Here is a 13,133-nt window from a genome sequence, read left to right on the forward strand (position 1 = left end):
TAAATTTTAGTTATATAAAATAAGTATATGTGATTAATTATTAATTCAAATATTAAAAATTAATATTAGAAAAAAGCAAAATTTTAAATATTTTGAAATAAAAAATAAATTAAAATAAAAAATTATATAAAGAACAAATAAAGTGAAATCAAGAGCTAGAAGTGTTACTATTAGTACGGAACGCATCAGGTACACGTTTTAAAAGCTATTGTGAATTGTGATGTTTTGCCACTCATGTAAGTGTAATTATGGCTTTTCATTTTAATGTAGTAGTATCAAATGATCACTGTATTATACTACTACACATGTTCACGTGACATCTAATCATGATAAAGATTTTGTGAAAGTATTTACGTCACATATAACACATGCCAATTTTTTTTTATATTTTACAATTAACTATAACAAGTTTTTATATAAAACTACATGAAATTAGAAAAGAAAATTTTATTACCATATATCATGGAATACATGATAATGTTACTATTATTTTTTTCATTTACAATATTTTTTTAAAAATTACCAACAACTATAATTTCAATATTATTATAAATTATTCAAAACAAAAATACTTAAACAAATCAATTCATATCCGTTGTAATAATTTAAATCAATACATATACTCTTATATTAAAATTAAAATCCATAATTTAGAGAGAATAAGATTTTTTTTCTTAAATAAAACCAACTACCAAGCACTCGAATCAAGTAATGTGACATTTTTTCAACTTATTTAATTGTTTAAGTTCGAGATTTATGTATATAGTTCCGTTAAAAATTCAGATTTAATTTTACCACCAATAATCCCTCTCAACTTTAATGGAAATGTCTCTCGTGGAGCATGATTACAAAAAAAACAAAATCATCAGTTTCAAGATTATTATAAATTAATTAGTGCAAATATAATAAAATGTACAATAAAATTTTGAAACTGTTACATTACTATTTTTTTTGGTTCATGGTTAAATTAATGTCTGATACAATAATTTTAAATCAATCAAATATTTTAATTATTTAAAATAAATTTTATTTTAAATGAATAAATGATACACAGTATATATGATTTTTGATATACTTTATTCAATTCATTTGTTTAGTTTACTATTTAATTTAGTATTTTCCACTTAGTTTTATTTTAAAATATATACCTCCTATAAGAAAGAAAGTTTTTATATTATACTTTAATGTTTATTTACATTAAATTCAGCATTTTAATGTAAATAAACATGTTAATGATAGTTTTTTTTACGGGATGTTATTGATAGTTAATAACAATGAATGAACTTCTCATGGAAAATTTTCTCTTATAAATTTATTAGCTATAAGATTAATATATTAACAAATTATTTTCCCAAATCAATAATAGTCAAAATTATATTTTATCATATCTTATTTAATTTTGTTTGTCTTTCAACTAATCAATTTTTGTGTACCATATAAGTCAAGAGCATTTTGCTTTTCCCTATAATGTAGGAGTGCACAGTGTATAATGTTGGGAAGTTGGGACAGAAACTTCAATAATGGATGAAGTTGGGTCAGGATAGTGGCCACTGGCTACTTGATTGGTGGTGAGGTTTGCGGTTGATTGGTCGTCTAGGTTAGGTTGTAATTCACAATCAATTTTCATCATACATTTGTTGTATTCTAATATTCTATCTTATCTCATTAGTTATTTCTTCTCACCTATTCATATATTTATCTCTTGTAAGTAACCAAAGATGACAATGCTATTTTTATTTTTTATTTTACAAGGTGAATGACAAATTTATTCTATTAACAATTTATTATTATACGAGAGTCATTTTGTGGTTAGAGGTGCAAGAAAATTAGGATATATAGACAAATATATAAGGTTTGAAAATTCAAGGAGTTGATTGTTATGTTAGATTTATAGTGTTTGTTTGGATCAACATTAATAAAATTAATTTTAAGATAATGTATCTTATGTTTGAATATTTTATTATAAAATTAAATTAAAAAAAATTAATATAAAATTTTAGATGTAAAAATTACTCAAAATCAATTTTAAATCTAGAATTACTTCTAAATTCTTCTTCAATATAAAATTAAATATATAAAAATATATTCAAAATCACTTTTTTTATATTGAGAATCAATTCCAAACAGAAGACCAAACACAAACTTAGTCTTAATTTGGGTGGAATTAACGTTAAATTTCTTGACTCCTTGATAACAAAAACAAAAAGGGTGGAATTAACATTAGATTTCTTGCCATCGCTCGCAACAAATGACTCCAACAATAGTTAGTCAATGCAAATTAATAATTTTTTAAATCACTGCAAAAGATCTTTCCAATGAAATTCTTATTCACTCGTCTATAGCTTTCTTCTTCATACTTCCTTGTCCAGATCCAAAATCATCACCAAGCTTTTTCGTTTATTCTAGCTTTGGTTTCTACCAATGGCTGAGGCTTTGCTGGGAACTGTGATTGAAAACTTGCCATCTTTTGTCCAAGACGAACTTACTATGTTTTGGGGTGTTGGCCAACAGACTCATAAGCTTTGCACCAATCTCACTGCAATCCGTGCTGTTCTCAAAGATGCTGAGAAAAAGCAAGTAACAGGCCATGTACTGAAGGATTGGCTGCAAAAACTAACAAATGCAGCATATGTGCTCGATGATATCTTGGATGAATGTTCAATACAATCCAAAAGGGTGCATTCTGATGAGCATAATTCATGCTTATTAGCCCATGTCCATCTCAAGAACATTCTTTTTCATTATTGTATTGGCAAGAGGATGAAAGACATTACCAAAAGATTCCAAGACATCAATGAAGAAAGGCGCATGTTTGAATTACGCACCAGTGTCACAGAAAAGCAAGGAGAGGATGGTTATTGACGCCAAACTACCTCTATCATTACTGAGCCCATAGTCAACGGTAGAGACCAAGATAGAGAGAAAACTGTGGAGTTTCTTCTGGAACATGCTAGTAATAGTGAAGACCTCTCCATCTATCCCATAGTTGGCATGGGTGGACTTGGAAAAACTACACTTGCCAAATAGGTATTCAATGATGATAGGGTATGCCAAAATTTTGACTTGACTATTTGGGTTTGTGTTTCTAATGATTTCAACACAAAGACAATACTGCAATCCATCATAGAATGTGGCATGGGACAAAATCACAACCTCAATACTTTAGAAGCAATGAGAAAAAAAGTTCAACAAATGGGAACCAAAGGAGCTACCATTTTGGTCACTACTCGACTTGAGCAAGTTGCGTCCATCATGGAAACCCACCCTGCTTATCGCTTGATAAAATTGTCTCAAGATTACAGTTGGTCATTGTTCAAACATCATGCATTTGGACCAAATAGAGAAGAGAGGGAAGAGATTGTAGCAATCGGCAAAGAGATAGTGAGAAAATGCGTTGGTTCGCCACTTGCAATCAAAACACTAGGAAGCCTTTTGTGTGATGAAATTGAGGTAACACAATGGCAGAATATAAAGGGAAGTGAGTTTTGGAATATTCGGGAAGAAAGTTCCATCACTGGTGAGGAAACTTCTATCATGCGTGCTTTGAAACTAAGCTATTTTAATTTGGAGTTGTCATTGGGGAAGATATTTTTCTTTTTGTGCAATTTTTCCCAAAGATTTTGAAATTGTCAAGGAAGAACTAATTCATCTCTGGATGGCTAATGGATTTATTAAATCTGAAGGAAATTTAGAGGTGGAGGATGTTGGAAATAAAGTGCGGAGAAAATTATACAATAGATCATTTTTTCAAGAAGCAAAGTTAGATGGGTTAGGTATCATTACAAGTTTCAAGATGCATGATCTATTTCATGATCTGGCCCGGTCTATAATGGGTGAAGAATGTGTGGTTCATGATCATATAAGGTTGACTCATTTGTCAAGTAGAGTTCATCATTTACTCTTGTTAAATTCTAATGAGTCCGTCAATATGGTTTCCTTTAAGAAAGTTGAATCCTTGCGGGACTTTTCTTGATTTTGGATTTAAACTTGGACATAATCATTGGTTGCCATCAATCCATTGTCTCCGAGCACTACGCACAAGCTCTTCTCTGTTATCCCCACTCAAGGATTTAACATATTTGAGATACTTGAATTTGCATGGAAATTCTGTCACAAGCTTGCCTAATTTTATTTGTGGGTTGAAGAAATTGCAAATATTGAAACTGGAATATTTTGGGTCGCATAATTTGTTGCCTAAAGACTTGACACCATTACAGGATCTAAGACATCTTGTGATTTATAGATGTCCTTCAATAGCAGATATGCCTCTCAATATTGGCATGCTGAGCCATCTAAGAACATTGAGCACTTTCATCGTAGATTCAAAGTCAGGCTATGGGTTGGATGCTAAACAATCAAATTTTATTAGTAAGAAGAAGCTGAATCGCTGAAACTTGTCATGGGGTAATTCAGAAGGTACTAATGTTAACGCTGAGCTAGTACTGGAAACCCTTGAACCTCCCTCAACTCTCAAGAGTTTTGGGATGAGAGGATACTAATGAGTGCTTTTTTTTTTTTCCTTAATGTGTCAAACTGTCCATGAAAAATTGCATCGAGTCCTTTGCACAGTGTATATGTTGATGTTTGAAATTGGGTGCAGAGAGAATTCAACCATCGTGGTCACGGACCTTCTTCAAGAGCAGAATACTGCATGGTTTAAGCGTAACTGAATTTGACTTAATGGTTGACGTGTGAGGTGAAGTCCCATATCACTAGAAAAAATAGAAAAGTTGAACACCATACATAAGTGGGGAGAAAATCCATAAACAGTCAAAAAAATATATGACATAGCACATCTACTACTTTTATTATTTTTAGTTACATTATAAGCACTCCATTTGTGTATTCTAGTTCTTTAAGTAAGTCTGAAAACACTTGAGCCAGATAAATTTACAAAAACAAAAACATGTTTCAACTTTTCCTTCCATTATTAATGTGATCGATCAATAAGTGTTACTGACTGTTTTCTTCATTTTTTATTGGTTTCAATGGATAACTTCTTACTATGTGTAACCATGACTGATAATAGTAATTTTTACATTTAGTGCTTGATGAATTCTATTTTAATATATACATTCAGGCTGACTGTAACACTGCCATGTAAGTTGCTATGTCAGAATTTCTAAAAATGCCAAATGGCTGCCTTCTACATTTCTTTTATATTTTGTTATGATACCTTCCAAGTACCAAAGCTCAAAAAGCATAGGTACATTCATATCTTTTCAATCGGCCAGTGATTTCTGAATGTCCAAAATTGACCTCGCCTTCCCTTCACCTATATCCATGAACAAATAGATTGTACCAAATTGGAAAATGGAAAGATTGTACAAGTTATACCCTGGATTTACCTGGGCTAAAAAAAAATAATGCTATTGCTATCCTACAGTGGGGAGTTCTAAGTACTGGTGGATTTAATCCATAATCTTCATGGTCTAAATTCCTCTGCTAGCTACATTTCACACTTGCATGCACTTCACTCAAATAAAATGCCTTAAACACCAAAATCACTAGCACTTCACAGCGAGGAGTCCCTTTGCTCCATGTTTTCACTTTACACTCATCAAGTATCATATCCAAAACTACATGCATAGAAACATAAATGCCAAATTTATTCCATACATAGTGGCAAGATAGGGAGCTTCAAATTTTTCAATATGCATGACAATGAAACTCAATACTTGGTCATTTTGCAAGTTTTTCAATATGTTTGATGTCTTGTTGATGGTCCCTTCAACCCCTTTTATTTCTTCTTCTCTCGCTTTCAGAGAAGTTGAGATTGTGAATCTGCAAAACAGACGCAAGCAACCTTAAGTTTACAACTGTAGCTTCTTTCTTCCCTTGTTGAAAGAGGCTGCTCTTCAGTATTGGCCGTGTAGGTGGTAGCATTTGTCATAAGCATGCCAGCAGAAGTGAGATTTCTCAACATGTACCTTCATTAGCAGTAGTTTATCTTTGCAGTAGCTTAGTAGGTACCCAAAAAAAATCTTATGGGAGGAATACTCATGTTAAGCATCACATACAGCGCAAAGGCTCTAAAAAACAAATGAGAGGAGTTTACTTTTTTGGTTGGCATATTTGGATAAGGAAGAAAACATAAGAAACCAATGAACGCTCTGGACCATGAAATAGGGGCAAAGAATCAAAGGAATCCATGAGCCTGTTCTCTGTTTCAATTTCAACACACCTCCAAAACCAATTTTTTTTTCGGAGCTTTTTTCATATTCAAAAAGCTTCTTTTTTTTTTTTTTAACTTGAGATAACGTTTTCAACGAGGACCATGCTACTCGGGGTTTAGTGATACAAGGAAAAAAAACATTAGGGGGGTCAGCTAACATAAGCCTACAATTCAGGGGCAAAGTGTATTTAACCTTCAAAAAATATGCTACTATGAGAGAGCATTTGGCCATTTACACTTCACACTTCAAAGTTGTTTATAAAATTTGAATCCTGTCATATTTTTTCTTGCCATGATAATTTTGCATTATGATCATATGCATTGTTAGCCTTGTTTTGGATCCAAAAATTCTCTGCTCTCTTTCTCATACCAAAAAAATATTTGTTTATTTATTCGGGCTAAGGTGGGCAATGTTGGCAGTTGGCATCAGTCCTGGCTGTAGAACCTTGTGGCTTGTGCATCCAATCTGAAGCCACAAGGTTTAAGTGCCAACAATGTATAAGATTTAAGTGCACATATTTGCTCAACGCATGGAAAAACCACAACTCTGGTGGGTTTGGTTGAGTTGACTCTACCCAAAGGTGCCAATGTAGCTAAAGTGTAATTTCTTGTCAACTTAGTCCACTCTAATAGTAAAGCAATCGACTATTTCATTTACAAAACTTTGGGTTGCTGATAAGATTTTTTATATAGACAAATGTTACTTGTTAGTTTTTTTCTGATAAAATTTCTTATAGGTGATGCCTAATTACACCTGAGGGATGAAGCTGAGCATGTTAGTGATTAATTCCATACGGAATGTTATTTATTCTCACGAATTATTACATTATTTTAATATTTTTTTAGTTTGGGCTAAATAAAGATTGCATAAATGTACATTTTTTAATTTTATTATAAAATGGAATATAAAGAAAAATCTTATATAAAAAAGTAATAAACATAACATACTCGATTTCCTTGGCTAGAGCTGAAAGATATGTATTGATTAAAATTGACGTCAAACCATTATAAGGTTGAACTTGAACCACACTCGGGGAAATCTATCCAGCAATGCGAAAATTCAGAATTGAAAACAAATGTAGTCATGAACTTAGTGTTCTAACTAGGATTAGTTCTACTGAATTAGCTTCCACTTTAGCATTGGCTAGTCCAACACTACGTAAATATGCCTCTTTGCATACGTTGGATGGTGCAAAACCTTGCACAACTCAAAGTTCGATGGTCAAGGAGAACTGCTACTAATCGGTGCTTTAAAACAATGCACCTAAAAAGTGGTCGTGGAGTAGTGAGAAACAATACTTTTGGGTTGAGAATGACTCCAAAACAGTGCACATAGTAACTTATATTTCATGCCATATATCATCTTGTTAAGTAAAACGACCCGTTGATAACACAACAACTTAACCACTACTACATAGTAAATGTTTCGCATTCAATTATCCACTTCTATTACGATTTCAATAACTAACTTTCCATAAATAAAATCTGTATAATACGACATTGAATTAAATGATTATAGAGTGCGAATATTAATACAAAATGTTGTAGTATTGTCTGGTACGGAATTCCAATTTATGTATAGGTAGCATATCATATGCTTTCTGTCGGAATTAAAACTTTCATTTCTCACATGAATTCACTTGGATATTACACAACAACAACAACAAAAAATAGATATAGGAGAGTGGTAGCTGATACAATTGATGCCATATAAAGAATAGTATCTATATGAAAATTTTCTATATAACTTAACAAGATCAGATTATTGAGTTACCAATTCTTCATTTGATAAATTTGAACTCGACCGATTCTTGGCTTCTATATTATAGAATGAATCAATGTTTAGTTGATGGTGGCTCTGAATCCATTTCCCTTTGCTTCTGCTTCTGGATTTACAATTGTAGCCACCCCCTCTCACCACTGCACAGGTTCCAGAGTTTGTCATCTTGAACCGTTGTTGGATGAGTGCCATAGCTTTTTTTGGCATATCAGAATCTTCTCTTTGTCAACTCCATACTCGGTGTTTTCTTTGCGACACACCCATCTCATACCCTTGGCAATAGTAGCAATGGCATCCACAAAATAAGTGGACTCTCGAATGATAGCATGCCCACCAGGCCTTAAAATTCGATCCATTTCCAGCAACACATACTTCATTTCACATCTGTAAAGTAACAAAACAACCATTGTCAGAAACATATTCAAAAATCTAAGTTTAGAGTGAGTGTCTCCATGTTTATGTTACTAATGAGAGTAAATGAGTTCACATACTCACCTGTGGCTTTCAGCAGTGAAGAGTCCATCAAGATGAAGGAGGTCATAGGTTCGAGGATATGTTGAAAAAGCTTCACACCTACCAAATAATAAAATTCAAAATAAATACCACACCATATGATATTAACACAAATACATTCATAAATAATAACCTTATGCTTCATAATTTTAAATTTTCAAAATTACCAATCATGGAAGGTTCCAATAAGGCCACGATCATAAACCACAGGGAGTGTGTTGGGACCATAAGATGAGACCACATTCATGACCCACAAGGGATCATTGATCAAGGCTGCAGCAAAAGCTCCATATACTGTAGTCATGTCCATGACATTTCTAACTTTGTCAGTGCCAAGTTCAGGCAGCAACTTCTTGTAGTGCTGAATGCGCTTTTTCCACTTGCCATTGTCATGACTGAAAGTACTAGTACTAGAACCATGAACAGTTGTGACCCTTTCAGGGGTAGCATGCAACCGTTCAGGCCACTTAGGCATGTATGTGAGGCCTGATTTCTTGTATTTTGGATCTGGAACCACAAAACAAGCACGAAGTGGAGTGTACCATCCTGAATCTGGTTCAATGCTGTCATCACACTGTGGTGGATAGGACTCTCTGGCCAGCTTTTCATAGCAACTGTTATCTTTAGCCTTCTGCCATACTGCAATGTCATCCTTTTTATTGTACAATTTAAAGCACATTGAAGTAAGTAATTCTTGCAACTTCTCATAATCTGATCTCTGGTCTTCAATGGTTGTGTTCCATCCACGCCACCTGTGCTCGTAGTTAACAGGTGGACCAGACAAAACCCAAAATCCTCCGGGACGAAGGATACGGTGTATTTCCATGAGATAAATACCACCTAAAAGCATACATGAATATCCATCCCCATCAGATAGTGAATGAAAATTTAGCTTGAGCTTGGATAGCAGTTAACAAGACATATAAACAGCATAATTAGAATGAAATTGTCTGCCTGAGTTTATGTGAAATCTTAGTTACAGGATCAAGGGCATATTGTATATCATCTTATCAATGATCACTCATCAACTCAGGGAAATATAGTAAATCATAAAATGTGTTGCCTTTACATTCACAAAAATGCAAAGTACTAAATTTTTTTATTAGTACGATCTGACAAAACTAGATGCCAATTAAAAATCATTATAGAAAGAATCACACCATTTACACCAGATTTGTGAAGCAGTTTCATGCAGGCAAAGTTCATAACAATATAGCATAAACAAGAATGATTTCTGTTTAACCAATAAAATCCAATATGCACTGAAGAATTACCGAATTCTGTCCATGGGATAAGGCATCTGGAGCAATGAGCCATATCAAAGGAGTTTGATGGGAAAGGAAGTCTCTGTGTAGAAATGACACCAAGAACAGCTGGGATACCACGCTCTAGAGCAAATTGAACTTGAGCTTCATGGTTATCTCTTGGGGCAAGAGAAACTGTTAGAATCCCGCGATCCAACAAGTCACCACCCCAGCTAGCAACCTATAACAAATCAGAGTTAAGTGGATTAATTGATGCACTCCTTGTCTATCACCTGATCGAAATTTGTAACTGAAATTAATTAGTATTTAAATGAGTGAACTAGAGTAAGTTGATGTTTAAGGAGTGTTGAGAATTGCAATGTTGCATTGCCATCATTAGCTAAATGAAATAAAACACCTCAAGAAAAATAAGATATAAGTAAAACTCACCCCACAACCAGTATCAATGGCAGTTCTCACAGTCCCATCTTTCATTCCTGGGATCAGATCTTGCATCAAATCAACATATTCACCAACACCGTTGGGGAACATAGTACCCCCACCTGGAAACAGGAATTTCTCCCCTTCCTTTCTCAACCAATGCTGGTTAGACTTCTGCTTATTGATCCAGTCATATGGCACATTCCTGACATTAGTATAACAAAAAAGCTGAAGTGGACTACACAGTCATAGATAGCAGTAGCAAGCTACATAAATGAGTTAAATCAATCGAACCTTTTGTTATTTAACTCATCATGAAGTGTATAGTATCATACCTGTACCAACATTCATCTCTACTCTTTGGCCATCTGATTGGAGGCTTGTAACCCTCTGGGGGAGGAACCAAGCATTCTTTCCTGTCGAAAACTGGAGGGCAATGGCGTTCTAACAAAGTAAGCCGGTACACACCATACTTTCTCCATCTCTGTAAAATTATGCATGCTCAATCAGCAATGAAACATTCTTCTACAAATCCTACAGTATTAGCAAATGACTACCATTTAATACCTTTGGATCTGTGCATGGAGTGTAGTCTTGATAGTCTATGCTGCATTCAGGGAAACTGATTGGCTTAATTTGCAGAGAACCTGAGGATTGCTTAGGAGAATCAAGGGTCTTCTGAATGGTATTAACCACAACCCCATCCTTTCCAGAGCAAAAGATTCCTCCCAGATAGAAAGAAAAACCACATAGAGCAATTAAAGTGACTGCCAAAGTCACAGCCCGGTTCTTATTTGGCTGATTAATCGGTTTTCCATCTTTATGCTTCATGGTCCAACAAATATTCCACTATCTGCAGAAACACAACATACAAAACTTCAGTGCAATGCAACTATGCCACTTCCTCCACCTACTCATATACACATTTTTTATTATTTGAAAAGCAAGGTGTCAGGAATCATCATTCTCCAATCATAGGTGATTGAAGAAAAAGGAAACCTGGAACTTAGAAAAGCCACTCTAACCACCCCTATAATAAGAATTCAAAAAAAGAACCAAGGACTAGAATCATGACTTAATTAAATTTGGTAAAAAAAAAAAAAACCACTTGATCTGAATTGTCATACCCTTTAAGTTCAAGTTCCACCATCTAACTAGAGAAGCCAAAGAAGAAAAGGCCACAACAATTCAGATCAGAACACTGACAAAAGCAACATGATCCAAAAACCAACAACCAAGAAAAGACAACAAACAAAGGTTGATTAACAGCAACTTGAGCACTCATAACAACACTAAAAAAAAACTAAAAACCACCGACCCCCACCTCCCAAAAATAAAATCAGATCAACCTGACCTGAGAAACAAGGCACAAATTCCATAGCAGATCCAATTTTGGAAAATAAAAAATAGAAATAAGGAAAAGGAGATTGATGATTAATTCCAGCTGGTCAATACTCCACACACAGTCACCAAGCATTAAAACGACATGGGCTTATTAATAAACGAAATCTGATACTTCCACCGACACTAGTTACTTTCCATTCCATGTCACATTGCCTTTAAGATGTTCACATGACACTGGGCCCCAACAATAATCGGTTCTTGTGAGGACCCTTTCCACACAAAAAGGAAAATGAAGCACTGGATCTCACACCATACTGTGTCATATTCCCTTCTTCTACGTAAAAGGAAAAGCCACCAATGTGAAACATTTTTCTTCACACGTACGAAAAGCTCCCATCATGCATGTGTCAGTGATACCCGATCCACTGTGTTTTGTCTGAACTCTCAAGTTACATCCACCAATGGCTATGCAAGTGTGACAACCGAGAAAAAACACGGAAACAAGGTGTGCTGATTTCCCAGCTCAATAAAAAAAACAGAAAAAAATCATTTTTTGATTTTTTTTCCAACAATCTAAGAAACCCCATCTCGAGTATATAACAAAGCAACCACCAAACATGTGGATTAATTAGCACGGGTTGTTTCAACTCAACAAAAAATATAACAATAGATGAATCCGGCTACTTGGTTCATACCATTCTCAAGTTTAATGATAAAATGAGAAAGAAAGAAAAAAGAGAAAGGAGCTTCAAAGATAACACACAGAATAAACACGCCACACTCACCACAAGAAGCGTTAAGGACATTCAAAGATACCAAAAAAATAAGAAGAAGAAGAAAACAGAGTATGGCATTCAAATCTGAAGAGATCTAGATTTGCAAGATGGAAAGAACAAGATAGAAGAGAACAAATACAAAAGATAACAGACAGGATAATGAAAGAGAGAGAGAAAAAAAAAAAAAAACAGAATGAAAAGGGTGTATATGTGTACAGTATTACTCTGTTTCTCTCTGACTCTGGCTTCTTCAGGGTTTTCTGGCTCTGTGTCTGGTTGAAAGAATATGAAGGGGTGCTGCCTAAAACACTGGCATGGAATGTGAACGTGAGAGAGAGATAGGAAGAGAAAGTGAAAGGCCAAGGTTGAAGGGACCAACCGATAAGTCAGATTTGTGTGTGAGGCTAAACTAAAGATAGATCAACCATATATATAACTATTTGCTCGCCATGTGCCTGGTTGTCCCTTCTTCTCTCCTTCCTTCCTGTAATCTAATACTAGCTCCTATGGTATATGAACATATTTTTCTTTAATCTTATTTATAAGCATCACTAATTTTCTAACTTATTCAAAATTAAATATCTCTTATATTCTTAATTTCTTTTATTAATTCTATTTATTAGACACTCACTTATTTAACTATAATTATTAACATTAAATAAAATCAATAATTATAATATTTAAACTGAAGGATATTTTTGGAATAAAATTTAAATCTACCATGATATTATTAAGTTTGATCACCACTTTCCTTAGTTTTAATGATTTATACTAGATTGTTTATTAGGACTAGAGATAGAGGTAGTAATTAAATTAATTACGCCAAACAAAGAAAAAACGTCAAATGCTAACGATTATTT

General features: G+C 33.9%; 1 protein-coding gene and 1 pseudogene across 5 annotated transcripts; one reads left to right on the top strand and one right to left on the bottom strand.

The window, feature by feature from the left end:
• Window positions 1-2,205: 2,205 nt before the first annotated feature.
• On the top strand, window positions 2,206-4,779 carry LOC100810480 (putative disease resistance protein RGA3; annotated as a pseudogene).
• Window positions 4,780-7,704: 2,925 nt separating this feature from the next.
• Window positions 7,705-12,780, bottom strand: LOC100810681 (probable methyltransferase PMT20). 5 transcript variants are annotated; one of them, XM_006573417.4, is made up of 8 exons: window positions 12,498-12,780; window positions 10,721-11,006; window positions 10,489-10,637; window positions 10,163-10,358; window positions 9,743-9,953; window positions 8,636-9,308; window positions 8,451-8,528; window positions 7,705-8,339 (listed from the first exon to the last, which is right to left on the bottom strand). In XM_006573417.4, the coding sequence occupies exons 2-8, from the start codon at window positions 10,982-10,984 to the stop codon at window positions 8,117-8,119; spliced, it is 1,794 nt and encodes a 597-aa protein (XP_006573480.1). In that variant the 5' UTR covers window positions 10,985-11,006; window positions 12,498-12,780; the 3' UTR covers window positions 7,705-8,116. The 5 variants fall into 5 exon arrangements, with proteins under 5 accessions (XP_006573480.1, XP_014630844.1, XP_003517079.1 ...); XM_014775358.3 differs by having other exon boundaries at window positions 12,490-12,780; XM_003517031.5 differs by lacking the exon at window positions 12,498-12,780 and adding an exon at window positions 11,508-12,461.
• Window positions 12,781-13,133: the final 353 nt, after the last annotated feature.

The sequence above is a fragment of the Glycine max genome, chromosome 1 (assembly GCF_000004515.6).
Source record: "Glycine max cultivar Williams 82 chromosome 1, Glycine_max_v4.0, whole genome shotgun sequence".
Classification (NCBI taxonomy): domain Eukaryota; kingdom Viridiplantae; phylum Streptophyta; class Magnoliopsida; order Fabales; family Fabaceae; genus Glycine; species Glycine max.

Coding starts and splice junctions, on each gene's coding strand:
- LOC100810681 (XM_006573417.4), bottom strand. CDS start 10,984: ATGAAGCATAAAGATGGAAAACCGATTAATCAGCCAAATAAGAACCGG. Junction 9,954..10,162: donor CCATTGATACTGGTTGTGGG/GTGAGTTTTACT, acceptor GATTTGTTATAG/GTTGCTAGCTGGGGTGGTGA. Junction 9,309..9,742: donor TATCCCATGGACAGAATTCG/GTAATTCTTCAG, acceptor GTATGCTTTTAG/GTGGTATTTATCTCATGGAA.